Source organism: Bombina bombina, chromosome 1 (assembly GCF_027579735.1).
Source record: "Bombina bombina isolate aBomBom1 chromosome 1, aBomBom1.pri, whole genome shotgun sequence".
NCBI lineage: Eukaryota > Metazoa > Chordata > Amphibia > Anura > Bombinatoridae > Bombina > Bombina bombina.
In genome coordinates this window covers 927137801-927150987 of record NC_069499.1, presented here as the reverse complement: position 1 = coordinate 927150987, position 13187 = coordinate 927137801, and the positions used below count along the sequence as shown (strand labels likewise).

Below are 13187 nucleotides of genomic sequence, written 5' to 3'. Positions count from 1 at the left end.
CTGAGGCTGTGATCTGCAGCGCAGCTTGTCTGCTGAGTAAAGAGCTCTGAGGTCCCTCAGGACAATGGAGGGTGCTTTTGCAGCAAGGGTTGCGCTACCGTTATGGGTGACTTGCGGTTGAGCAGTTGCTGTGACTACTGATAAAGAGGGTGTTTAGGCCTGCATGACCTTTGTGTCGGTTTCTGCACATCCGCAGTCTCACCCAACTTCTTCCTGGTTTGTGGTTAAGTCTGCACCATCAGGGGAGTCCCGTCTGCCGCTTTGGATGTTTTTGTGCTGCAGGGGAGCGAAAAAAAATGGGGATAGGGAGCCGGGCCAGCCTATGGCACGCGGAGGTCCGTCTGTTTTACTTGGGTGTCGCTTTGTTGGGGGCAAGGGCTATGTCAGCAGGCCCTTCATGCTATGTGGCCGGTTGGAGCTACTGGGAGCTTTTCGCCCAACAAGGCTGTGGCGTGGGAGCATCGGTTGGCACTTTTTAGGCTGTTTGTTGGTGCCGTGTGTACGGAGCTCTTCTCACACACCACCGTTCAGAAGCACCTCCCACCGGAAGTGCCTTTTTTCTTTTATTGTCAAGGTACAGATACTCTAGTCCAGAATTCCAAACTTATTCTGAAATCCAAACTTTTTAATTTAAAATTTAAAATAGTTATCAAGAATTTAATTTTCCGTGCCTGTTAAGTCACATTTTTCTGTCTGTGTAATTGTGTGTGGGTTTTTTGTTTGTTTTTTGTTCTAAAATGCAAATAGTCTGTATTAAAAAAAAAAAAAAAAAACAGTGCTGTACTATCTTTCTGAGGAAACTATATATACAAAAGTATTGATATAAAACTACCCTTAGGTTACATGTACAAGCTTTATTATGACATGTAAATATTGGCTAAATTGATATTGTTTAAACTTGGTTCCATCCCCTCTCTAGGCTGTCCCATTTTACAAATGCAAATATTCCAAAATCCAAACTTTTTCTTGTCCCAAGTAGTTTGGATAACGTGTTTTCTACCTGTATAGTGTACAGTTTTAAACAGCTTTCTAATTTTTCTTCTATTATAAAATTGTCTTTATTCACTTTGTATCCTTTGAAGGTGCAGCAGTTCACTACTGTGAGCTAGCTGAGCACATTGGGTGAGTCAATGAAGAGGCATATAGGTATAGCCACCAATCAGCCGTTGGCTTCCAGTATTGCTGATCCTGTGTCTATTTACCTGTCTAATTAAAAGAAAAACATTTCATGTGCCTTTGAACTGGTGACTGATAAGGCAACAGAAAATGTGGCATATATATTTAGATATAAATATTAGTGTTACCATGTTCAAGTTCTTGCACTCAGTTGATTTTCATCAATCATTTATTTATATTTTCAAGGACCTACTCCCCTCCTTTAAACAAAGTTGAAGTGACAAATCAGTGTATATAAAGACAAAAGTCAAACGCCCACCCACAGTGAATTGCAGCAATTGTGTATTGATTCCATACTAACAGATCCTGCCCAGCAACCAATATAGATAAGTCTGGATCGTTATAGATATACCGTTACCCCTTAAAATATCAGCTGAGCAAAACTGGCAGTGTACTTCTGTCCTAGTTACACTTTCCCTAGAGCTATTACCATCTGTCAATCCCTGTCAGTGATTGCAGGCTCTGCTGTATTTAGATCACTTTGCCCACAGGCTTGGCTACACGTCATACACTCCAATCTGCACATGAAAAGTCTCTGGAGTGCTGCCTTTTGGAGTGGGGATATTGGTCTCATCGTCTCTGTTAGAGCATGTAATTAAGACTACGGAGTCCTGACACTATACTACAGCTGTTATAAAAAAAAACGAGACAGTCTCGAAATGGCCACAGAACAGATTAGGTTAGCCATTCTATTAACTTGTTCATGATGGACTTTACCTGTTAAAGGAATCTGGATGGTTAATGTGTTTCACACAGGTGGTGAGAGTCCACAATCCTTTACTCGTGGGAATTACTTCTCTACTGCTAGGAGGAAGAGGTTCCTAAACCCCAAGAACTCTATAAATCCCATCACACATACCTCAGTGTTTACTTTGCTTCTGTTGGAGGTAGTCAAAGAATGAAGATGTGCATTGTTCTTTAGAGAGGTGGGTCTTCAGTCTATGTTGAGGCCTGGTTCCCCTTATTTTACAGTGATTGTGCCAGAGGGATGTTTTTAGAGTATGGTCTATGATACGGTGGTTTCGGCTAGAGATGCACCGAAATTTCGGCCGAAAAATGCATTTTCGGTGGTTTCTCTTTTTTTTTTTGCCTTTTTTCAAAATTGTGTAGTAGTATATTTCAAATTTGATGCTAGTCACTGTGGTTTTATTTTGAGTTCATTACTTGACTGGTTTGCATATAATAGTTTTCTAGGACTATACTTTATTTGGATAATTGGTTTAAAAAAAAATCTGCTAAATCTGATTCTGTTACATAGAACTGAATGCAGAATGTATATTAATATTAAATTAATATCAACAATATAATATTCTTCATTCAGTCCTATATAAGTTTATTTTCTGTCCAATTTTGGTGTGTTACTTTCATTAAGTGTGTTTATTTATTTTATTGGCTTGTTTTTATTTTAAGAATCATTAAATTCATTGTTTTTGTTTTTTTATTATATAATTCAGGCTCATAAGCCTGTGTCTAAGGATTTATCACGAGGTTTGGAAGACCTACATTTTTTGGTGTATAGTTCATGGTTTTTCTTAGCAGTTTTAGAATTCCTAAGATCCTTCCGTTTTTGTAGAATGGTTTAGATGGGGGTTTATCTGCCAGTTCCTTTAAAGGACAGATAACTGCTCTTTCAGTTTTGTTTCACAGAAAGATTGCTAGTCTTCCTGATGTTCATTGTTTCATTCAGGCTTTGGTTCATATTAAACCTGTCATTAAAGGGATATTAAACCCAAATTTTTACTTTTATGATTTAGTTAGAGCATGCCTTTTTAAGCAATGTTCTTACTCCTGTTATCAATTTTTTTTTTCTTTGTTCTCTTGGTATCTTTATTTGAAAAAGCAGGAATGTAAACTTAGAAGCTGGTCCTTTTTTTGTTCAGAACCCTAGGCAGCGCTTGCTGATTGGTGGCTACATTTAGCCTGACTACTTTTAGTCTAATGTTGACGGACGGTACGGGGCATACTATGGCCTAGGCCAACAAGGCCGGTGCCTAGGGCAGCACTTCTACCCTTTCCTCTCTAAAAGCCAGCACACAATACAGTGAATGATAAATTGCAGGGTTTTACAGAGAAGACAAGGAACGTGCACTAATTAAGGTTGCTCTTCACAGGCAATGCTCCTTTAAACCGTTGCTTCATTTAGAGCCACCTGCATTTTTGCAGTGGAAGCGCTCTTGGTGAGAAACTTGACCGGGGATATGCTTACAAGGGTGAGGCTGGAGAAGACCTTGTGCCGATATGCTGCCTCCCCTTGTTAGCTGTGGTGGGTCTGCGAGTGCAGTGCTTATTGCCGGTCTTAGTTACTAACAGACTGGATGTGTCTGTGCTCTGCTTAGATCAGCTTGTGATGTCTAATCATAAACTCTCAGCGCTAATGTATATTAGCTTCTAATAGCTAGCTTTCTCTGCATTCATGATCCCACAGAGTAAATAGTAAACAGACACTTAAAAAGTTTTATTACTTGAATTATGGTAATTGCTGTATGTTGTTGCATGTGAAGGGCAGTGATTGTTTCAAAGTGTGTTTTTAATATTTCCCTCCCTTTCAACTCCCTCCCCCCCCCCATTTCTTTCTCCTTTCCTTTCTTTCTCCTTTCCTTTCTTTCTCCTTTCCTTTCTCTTCTCCTTTCCTTTCTCTTCTCCTTTCTCTTCTCCTTTCTCTTCTCCTTTCTCTTCTCCTTTCTCTTCTCCTTTCTCCTTTCTCTTCTCCTTTCTCCTTTCTCTTCTCCTTTCTCCTTTCTCTTCTCCTTTCTCCTTTCTCTTCTCCTTTCTCTTCTCCTTTCTCCTTTCTCCTTTCTCCTTTCTCTTCTCCTTTCTCCTTTCTCTTCTCCTTTCTCCTTTCTCTTCTCCTTTCTCCTTTCTCTTCTCCTTTCTCCTTTCTCTTCTCCTTTCTCCTTTCTCTTCTCCTTTCTCCTTTCTCTTCTCCTTTCTCCTTTCTCTTCTCCTTTCTCCTTTCTCTTCTCCTTTCTCCTTTCTCTCTTCTCCTTTCTCCTTTCTCTTCTCCTTTCTCCTTTCTCTTCTCCTTTCTCTTCTCCTTTCTCCTTTCTCTTCTCCTTTCTCTTCTCCTTTCTCCTTTCTCTTCTCCTTTCTCTTCTCCCTTCTCCTTTCTCTTCTCCCTTCTCCTTTCTCTTCTCTCTTCTCTTCTCTCTTCTCTTCTCCTTTCTCTTCTCCTTTCTCTTCTCCTTTCTCTTCTCCTTTCTCCTTTCTCTTCTCCTTTCTCTTCTCCTTTCTCCTTTCTCTTCTCCTTTCTCTTCTCCCTTCTCCTTTCTCTTCTCCCTTCTCCTTTCTCTTCTCCTTTCTCCTTTCTCTTCTCCTTTCTCCTTTCTCTTCTCCTTTCTCCTTTCTCTCTTCTCCTTTCTCCTTTCTCTTCTCCTTTCTCCTTTCTCTTCTCCTTTCTCTTCTCCTTTCTCCTTTCTCTTCTCCTTTCTCTTCTCCCTTCTCCTTTCTCTTCTCCCTTCTCCTTTCTCTTCTCCTTTCTCTTCTCCTTTCTCCTTTCTCTTCTCCTTTCTCTTCTCCCTTCTCCTTTCTCTTCTCCCTTCTCCTTTCTCTTCTCCTTTCTCCTTTCTCTTCTCCTTTCTCCTTTCTCTTCTCCTTTCTCCTTTCTCTCTTCTCCTTTCTCCTTTCTCTTCTCCTTTCTCCTTTCTCTTCTCCTTTCTCTTCTCCTTTCTCCTTTCTCTTCTCCTTTCTCTTCTCCCTTCTCCTTTCTCTTCTCCCTTCTCCTTTCTCTTCTCTCTTCTCCTTTCTCTTCTCTCTTCTCTTCTCTCTTCTCTCTTCTCTTCTCTCTTCTCTTCTCTCTTCTCCTTTCTCTTCTCCTTTCTCTTCTCCTTTCTCTTCTCCTTTCTCTTCTCCTTTCTCTTCTCCTTTCTCTTCTCCTTTCTCTTCTCCTTTCTCTTCTCCTTTCTCTTCTCCTTTCTCTTCTCCTTTCTCTTCTCCTTTCTCTTCTCCTTTCTCTTCTCCTTTCTCTTCTCCTTTCTCTTCTCCTTTCTCTTCTCCTTTCTCCTTTCTCTTCTCCTTTCTCTTCTCCTTTCTCTTCTCCTTTCTCCTTTCTCTTCTCCTTTCTCTTCTCCTTTCTCCTTTCTCTTCTCCTTTCTCCTTTCTCTTCTCCTTTCTCTTCTCCTTTCTCCTTTCTCTTCTCCTTTCTCTTCTCCCTTCTCCTTTCTCTTCTCCCTTCTCCTTTCTCTTCTCTCTTCTCCTTTCTCTTCTCTCTTCTCTTCTCCTTTCTCTTCTCCTTTCTCTTCTCCTTTCTCTTCTCCTTTCTCTTCTCCTTTCTCCTTTCCTTTCTCCTTTCTCTTCTCCTTTCTCTTCTCCTTTCTCTTCTCCTTTCTCTTCTCCTTTCTCTTCTCCTTTCTCTTCTCCTTTCTCTTCTCCTTTCTCTTCTCCTTTCTCTTCTCCTTTCTCTTCTCCTTTCTCTTCTCCTTTCTCTTCTCCTTTCTCTTCTCCTTTCTCTTCTCCTTTCTCTTCTCCTTTCTCTTCTCCTTCTCCTTTCTCTTCTCTTCTCCTTCTCTTCTCTCTTCTCCTTTCTCTTCTCTCTTCTCCTTTCTCTTCTCTCTTCTCCTTTCTCTTCTCCTTTCTCTTCTCCCTTCTCCTTTCTCTTCTCCTTTCTCCTTTCTCTTCTCCTTTCTCCTTTCTCTTCTCCTTTCTCTTCTCCTTTCTCCTTTCTCTTCTCCTTTCTCTTCTCCCTTCTCCTTTCTCTTCTCCCTTCTCCTTTCTCTTCTCTCTTCTCCTTTCTCTTCTCTCTTCTCTTCTCCTTTCTCTTCTCCTTTCTCTTCTCCTTTCTCTTCTCCTTTCTCTTCTCCTTTCTCCTTTCCTTTCTCCTTTCTCTTCTCCTTTCTCTTCTCCTTTCTCTTCTCCTTTCTCTTCTCCTTTCTCTTCTCCTTTCTCTTCTCCTTTCTCTTCTCCTTTCTCTTCTCCTTTCTCTTCTCCTTTCTCTTCTCCTTTCTCTTCTCCTTTCTCTTCTCCTTTCTCTTCTCCTTTCTCTTCTCCTTCTCTTCTCCCTTCTCTTCTCCTTCTCCTTTCTCTTCTCCATTCTCCTTTCTCTTCTCTCTTCTCCTTTCTCTTCTCTCTTCTCTTCTCCTTTCTCTTCTCCTTTCTCTTCTCCTTTCTCCTTTCTCTTCTCCTTTCTCCTTTCTCTTCTCCTTTCTCTTCTCCCTTCTCCTTTCTCTTCTCCCTTCTCCTTTCTCTTCTCTCTTCTCCTTTCTCTTCTCTCTTCTCTTCTCTCTTCTCTCTTCTCTTCTCTCTTCTCTTCTCTCTTCTCCTTTCTCTTCTCCTTTCTCTTCTCCTTTCTCTTCTCCTTTCTCTTCTCCTTTCTCTTCTCCTTTCTCTTCTCCTTTCTCTTCTCCGTTCTCTTCTCCTTTCTCTTCTCCTTTCTCTTCTCCTTTCTCTTCTCCTTTCTCTTCTCCTTTCTCTTCTCCTTTCTCTTCTCCTTTCTCTTCTCCTTTCTCTTCTCCTTTCTCTTCTCCTTTCTCTTCTCCTTTCTCTTCTCCTTTCTCTTCTCCTTTCTCTTCTCCTTCTCTTCTCCTTTCTCTTCTCTTCTCCTTTCTCTTCTCCTTTCTCCTTTCTCTTCTCCTTTCTCCTTTCTCTTCTCCTTTCTCTTCTCCTTTCTCCTTTCTCTTCTCCTTTCTCTTCTCCTTTCTCCTTTCTCTTCTCCTTTCTCTTCTCCTTTCTCCTTTCTCTTCTCCTTTCTCCTTTCTCTTCTCCTTTCTCTTCTCCTTTCTCTTCTCCTTTCTCTTCTCCTTTCTCCTTTCTCTTCTCCTTCTCCTTTCTCTTCTCCCTTCTCCTTTCTCTTCTCTCTTCTCCTTTCTCTTCTCTCTTCTCTTCTCCTTTCTCTTCTCCTTTCTCTTCTCCTTTCTCTTCTCCTTTCTCTTCTCCTTTCTCCTTTCTCTTCTCCTTTCTCCTTTCTCTTCTCCTTTCTCTTCTCCTTTCTCTTCTCCTTTCTCTTCTCCCTTCTCCTTTCTCTTCTCTCTTCTCCTTTCTCTTCTCTCTTCTCTTCTCCTTTCTCTTCTCCTTTCTCTTCTCCTTTCTCCTTTCTCTTCTCCTTTCTCTTCTCCTTTCTCCTTTCTCTTCTCCCTTCTCCTTTCTCTTCTCCCTTCTCCTTTCTCTTCTCTCTTCTCCTTTCTCTTCTCTCTTCTCTTCTCCTTTCTCTTCTCCTTTCTCTTCTCCTTTCTCTTCTCCTTTCTCCTTTCTCTTCTCCTTTCTCTTCTCCTTTCTCCTTTCTCTTCTCCTTTCTCTTCTCCTTTCTCCCGTCTCTTCTCCCATCTCCTATCTGTTCTCCCTTCTCCTTTCTCTTCTCTCTTCACCTGTCTCTTCGCTGTTCTGTTCTCCTGTCTCTTCTCCTTTCTCTTCTCCTTTCTCTTCTCCTTTCTCCTTTCTCTTCTCCTTTCTCCTTTCTCTTCTCCTTTCTCTTCTCCCTTCTCCTTTCTCTTCTCCCTTCTCCTTTCTCTTCTCTCTTCTCCTTTCTCTTCTCTCTTCTCTTCTCTCTTCTCTTCTCTCTTCTCCTTTCTCTTCTCCTTTCTCTTCTCCTTTCTCTTCTCCTTTCTCTTCTCCTTTCTCTTCTCCTTTCTCTTCTCCTTTCTCTTCTCCTTTCTCTTCTCCTTTCTCTTCTCCTTTCTCTTCTCCTTTCTCTTCTCCTTTCTCTTCTCCCTTCTCCTTTCTCTTCTCCCTTCTCCTTTCTCTTCTCTCTTCTCCTTTCTCTTCTCTCTTCTCTTCTCTCTTCTCTTCTCTCTTCTCTTCTCTCTTCTCCTTTCTCTTCTCCTTTCTCTTCTCCTTTCTCTTCTCCTTTCTCTTCTCCTTTCTCTTCTCCTTTCTCTTCTCCTTTCTCTTCTCCTTTCTCTTCTCCTTTCTCTTCTCCTTTCTCTTCTCCTTTCTCTTCTCCTTTCTCTTCTCCCTTCTCCTTTCTCTTCTCCCTTCTCCTTTCTCTTCTCTCTTCTCCTTTCTCTTCTCTCTTCTCTTCTCTCTTCTCTTCTCTCTTCTCTTCTCTCTTCTCCTTTCTCTTCTCCTTTCTCTTCTCCTTTCTCTTCTCCTTTCTCTTCTCCTTTCTCTTCTCCTTTCTCTTCTCCTTTCTCTTCTCCTTTCTCTTCTCCTTTCTCTTCTCCTTTCTCTTCTCCTTTCTCTTCTCCCTTCTCTTCTCCCTTCTCCTTTCTCTTCTCTCTTCTCCTTTCTCTTCTCTCTTCTCTTCTCCTTTCTCTTCTCCTTTCTCTTCTCCTTTCTCTTCTCCTTTCTCTTCTCCTTTCTCCTTTCTCTTCTCCTTTCTCTTCTCCTTTCTCCTTTCTCTTCTCCTTTCTCTTCTCCTTTCTCCTTTCTCTTCTCCTTTCTCTTCTCCTTTCTCCTTTCTCTTCTCCTTTCTCTTCTCCTTTCTCCTTTCTCTTCTCCTTTCTCCTTTCTCTTCTCCTTTCTCTTCTCCTTTCTCTTCTCCTTTCTCTTCTCCCTTCTCCTTTCTCTTCTCTCTTCTCCTTTCTCTTCTCTCTTCTCTTCTCCTTTCTCTTCTCCTTTCTCTTCTCCTTTCTCTTCTCCTTTCTCCTTTCTCTTCTCCTTTCTCTTCTCCTTTCTCCTTTCTCTTCTCCTTTCTCCTTTCTCTTCTCCTTTCTCTTCTCCTTTCTCCTTTCTCTTCTCCTTTCTCTTCTCCTTTCTCCTTTCTCTTCTCCTTTCTCTTCTCCTTTCTCCTTTCTCTTCTCCTTTCTCCTTTCTCTTCTCCTTTCTCTTCTCCTTTCTCTTCTCCTTTCTCTTCTCCCTTCTCTCTTCTCTCTTCTCTTCTCCTTTCTCTTCTCCTTTCTCTTCTCCTTTCTCTTCTCCTTTCTCCTTTCTCTTCTCCTTTCTCTTCTCCTTTCTCCTTTCTCTTCTCCCTTCTCCTTTCTCTTCTCCCTTCTCCTTTCTCTTCTCTCTTCTCCTTTCTCTTCTCTCTTCTCTTCTCCTTTCTCTTCTCCTTTCTCTTCTCCTTTCTCTTCTCCTTTCTCCTTTCTCTTCTCCTTTCTCTTCTCCTTTCTCCTTTCTCTTCTCCTTTCTCTTCTCCTTTCTCCCTTCTCTTCTCCCTTCTCCTTTCTCTTCTCCCTTCTCCTTTCTCTTCTCTCTTCTCCTTTCTCTTCTCTCTTCTCTTCTCCTTTCTCTTCTCCTTTCTCTTCTCCTTTCTCTTCTCCTTTCTCCTTTCTCTTCTCCTTTCTCCTTTCTCTTCTCCTTTCTCTTCTCCCTTCTCCTTTCTCTTCTCCCTTCTCCTTTCTCTTCTCTCTTCTCCTTTCTCTTCTCTCTTCTCTTCTCTCTTCTCTCTTCTCTTCTCTCTTCTCTTCTCTCTTCTCTTCTCTCTTCTCCTTTCTCTTCTCCTTTCTCTTCTCCTTTCTCTTCTCCTTTCTCTTCTCCTTTCTCTTCTCCTTTCTCTTCTCCTTTCTCTTCTCCTTTCTCTTCTCCTTTCTCTTCTCCTTTCTCTTCTCCTTTCTCTTCTCCTTTCTCTTCTCCCTTCTCCTTTCTCTTCTCCCTTCTCCTTTCTCTTCTCTCTTCTCCTTTCTCTTCTCTCTTCTCTTCTCTCTTCTCTTCTCTCTTCTCTTCTCTCTTCTCCTTTCTCTTCTCCTTTCTCTTCTCCTTTCTCTTCTCCTTTCTCTTCTCCTTTCTCTTCTCCTTTCTCTTCTCCTTTCTCTTCTCCTTTCTCTTCTCCTTTCTCTTCTCCTTTCTCTTCTCCTTTCTCTTCTCCTTTCTCTTCTCCCTTCTCCTTTCTCTTCTCCCTTCTCCTTTCTCTTCTCTCTTCTCCTTTCTCTTCTCTCTTCTCTTCTCTCTTCTCTTCTCTCTTCTCTTCTCTCTTCTCCTTTCTCTTCTCCTTTCTCTTCTCCTTTCTCTTCTCCTTTCTCTTCTCCTTTCTCTTCTCCTTTCTCTTCTCCTTTCTCTTCTCCTTTCTCTTCTCCTTTCTCTTCTCCTTTCTCTTCTCCTTTCTCTTCTCCTTTCTCTTCTCCCTTCTCCTTTCTCTTCTCTCTTCTCCTTTCTCTTCTCTCTTCTCTTCTCCTTTCTCTTCTCCTTTCTCTTCTCCTTTCTCTTCTCCTTTCTCCTTTCTCTTCTCCTTTCTCTTCTCCTTTCTCCTTTCTCTTCTCCCTTCTCCTTTCTCTTCTCCCTTCTCCTTTCTCTTCTCTCTTCTCCTTTCTCTTCTCTCTTCTCTTCTCCTTTCTCTTCTCCTTTCTCTTCTCCTTTCTCTTCTCCTTTCTCCTTTCTCTTCTCCTTTCTCTTCTCCTTTCTCCTTTCTCTTCTCCTTTCTCTTCTCCTTTCTCCCTTCTCTTCTCCCTTCTCCTTTCTCTTCTCCCTTCTCCTTTCTCTTCTCTCTTCTCCTTTCTCTTCTCTCTTCTCTTCTCCTTTCTCTTCTCCTTTCTCTTCTCCTTTCTCTTCTCCTTTCTCCTTTCTCTTCTCCTTTCTCCTTTCTCTTCTCCTTTCTCTTCTCCCTTCTCCTTTCTCTTCTCCCTTCTCCTTTCTCTTCTCTCTTCTCCTTTCTCTTCTCTCTTCTCTTCTCTCTTCTCTCTTCTCTTCTCTCTTCTCTTCTCTCTTCTCTTCTCTCTTCTCCTTTCTCTTCTCCTTTCTCTTCTCCTTTCTCTTCTCCTTTCTCTTCTCCTTTCTCTTCTCCTTTCTCTTCTCCTTTCTCTTCTCCTTTCTCTTCTCCTTTCTCTTCTCCTTTCTCTTCTCCTTTCTCTTCTCCTTTCTCTTCTCCCTTCTCCTTTCTCTTCTCCCTTCTCCTTTCTCTTCTCTCTTCTCCTTTCTCTTCTCTCTTCTCTTCTCTCTTCTCTCTTCTCTTCTCTCTTCTCTTCTCTCTTCTCTTCTCTCTTCTCCTTTCTCTTCTCCTTTCTCTTCTCCTTTCTCTTCTCCTTTCTCTTCTCCTTTCTCTTCTCCTTTCTCTTCTCCTTTCTCTTCTCCTTTCTCTTCTCCTTTCTCTTCTCCTTTCTCTTCTCCTTTCTCTTCTCCTTTCTCTTCTCCTTTCTCTTCTCCTTTCTCTTCTCCTTTCTCTTCTCCTTTCTCTTCTCCTTTCTCTTCTCCTTTCTCTTCTCCTTTCTCTTCTCCTTTCTCTTCTCCTTTCTCTTCTCCTTTCTCTTCTCCTTTCTCTTCTCCTTTCTCTTCTCCTTTCTCTTCTCCTTTCTCTTCTCCTTTCTCTTCTCCTTTCTCTTCTCCTTTCTCTTCTCCTTTCTCTTCTCCTTTCTCTTCTCCTTTCTCTTCTCCTTTCTCTTCTCCTTTCTCTTCTCCTTTCTCTTCTCCTTTCTCCTCTTAGGGAGAAAATGGTATGAGATGCATGCAATTCAACCCACCTGTATGCAAGTGTTTTGCTAGACTATTTGCTTTTTGAATTGTTATGGGGGGGAAAAATGTTTACACACTGACCCAAGATAATATTAAGGGGGAAAAGGCCCAAAACAGCACAAATCCTAAATACGCCACTGTGGACAGCTGCTACTCTGCTTATCTGCAGTTTCGGTTTCTCCTCCTTGAAACTTCACCCAACATTGCTAGTGTCCCCATAACTTCTCTACTGCTGATTATGGATTTCCTTAGGTGCACAACCCTCTTTCGTCAGAAATTCAATCACGGCTCTTTTTTTAGCCTCGGATCCATGGCTGTATTCACTCTGGGGGAAAAAAAGTATACATTAGTAGGGTAAGGACACCTATAACAACATACATGAACATTCACTCCTTTAGACCAAAAATTAGACGTGGGGGTATTACTTTATGATTTACCTGTGTTTATGTATATTGTGTGTGTCAAAATCACCTTCCTCAGACCATTTGGTCATATTGCTATATAGAGGTAGGGAGAGAGAACTTTGCAACTACAACAGAAGGCTGATAATTTAATCAACTCTTCCAATACTAGACACAGTACGAAAGCTGATCAGATCCAAGCTACCTGGGTGTGGTGACATTCTGCTGCAAAAGTAATTTGTCATTAAAAGGAACTCATGGAAATTTGATATACACAACTTATTACAAATGTGTTTTTTTTTTTTTTTCTTCCCCCTTTTCATTACAGGCCGATGATGACCCAGTCATGGGATTCCATCAAGTCTTTCTATTAAAGAACATTAATGAAGCCTGGGTCTGTACTAATGACATGTTCCGGCTAGCACTGCATAACTTTGGCTGAATATCCTCAACTGGAGACTGGATAAACTATTCATCTGCTCTTTTGGATTATTTTTTTTGTGTTTCTAAACAATTCATATCCACAGAACATTGCAAACATCATACACAGTATATATTGGCTGAAGAAATCTTTCCTCCTGGGTCAGTCTTAAACCTTATGCGGAGTTATCATAGCCGCTAATAATTTTGTAGACAGCCAAGTAATCTAACAGTTTAAAGGAAACTTGTGTGTGATCTTTGGAATTGTTTTGCACTTAACACAATTGTACAAGCATGCCTTTGGAAAGATAAAGTGAACAGGATTGCTTTTTATGTAATACAAAAAAATAAAAACTAGTAATCCAAAGAAATGGGAAATAAGAGAGGCATTCGAATTGGCTTGCTCAAGAGCTGATGTTCTGTTTTTTTTATTGGTTTAAATGTTTCAAATTAAACAAACTAAAAAACTTCCATTTCAATTTTTTATAATATATGAATGTGAAGATGTGTTTTCTGATTCTCATCTAAAAAAGTTTGCAACTTAAACAATCCTGGAATTAAATTCTCTTTTTTCTCTAAATGTGTGCATATAATTATGCTTGCTTAAGAATCAAACTGAACTCGGACACTTTATTCAGTTTAAGGTACATTCAGACACTTCTGTGGATTTTATTTTGTAATGTGAACATGTTGTAGTAAAATAGTCTTCTATGATTAATTTTAGATGTAAAATTTATGCTGCAGGGAATTGTGGGTACTCTAAGATCAATGCAAAAGGAAAGTGTTACAGGAACTTCCCAGATACGAAGATATAAGCAAATACTTTTATTAAACTCCTTCAATAGCAAATAACAGGTTAAAGTAAATGGCGGGTTGAGACATCTAGAGATTGTGATATATTTTATAGAAAGCTCTTCTGCACAAGCATTTAAATATTTA

The 13187-nt window shown here is 40.8% G+C and overlaps 1 protein-coding gene across 7 annotated transcripts in view; it reads left to right on the top strand.

Annotated features, from left to right (window-relative positions):
• The window catches only part of NUTF2 (nuclear transport factor 2), a 139739-nt gene extending 126911 nt beyond the window's left edge, over nt 1–12828 (top strand). For 4 of the 7 annotated variants that reach the window (XM_053697342.1, XM_053697676.1, XM_053697263.1 and 1 more), the window contains one exon: nt 12157–12828. In XM_053697342.1, coding sequence (XP_053553317.1) covers nt 12157–12202 — 46 coding nt within the window. In that variant the 3' untranslated portion in view covers nt 12203–12828. Of the gene's footprint in view, nt 1–11679; nt 12108–12156 lie in introns of those variants that run through there. The other 3 variants (XM_053697510.1, XM_053696884.1, XM_053697425.1) reach the window with 3 other exon arrangements.
• Nucleotides 12829–13187: the final 359 nt, after the last annotated feature.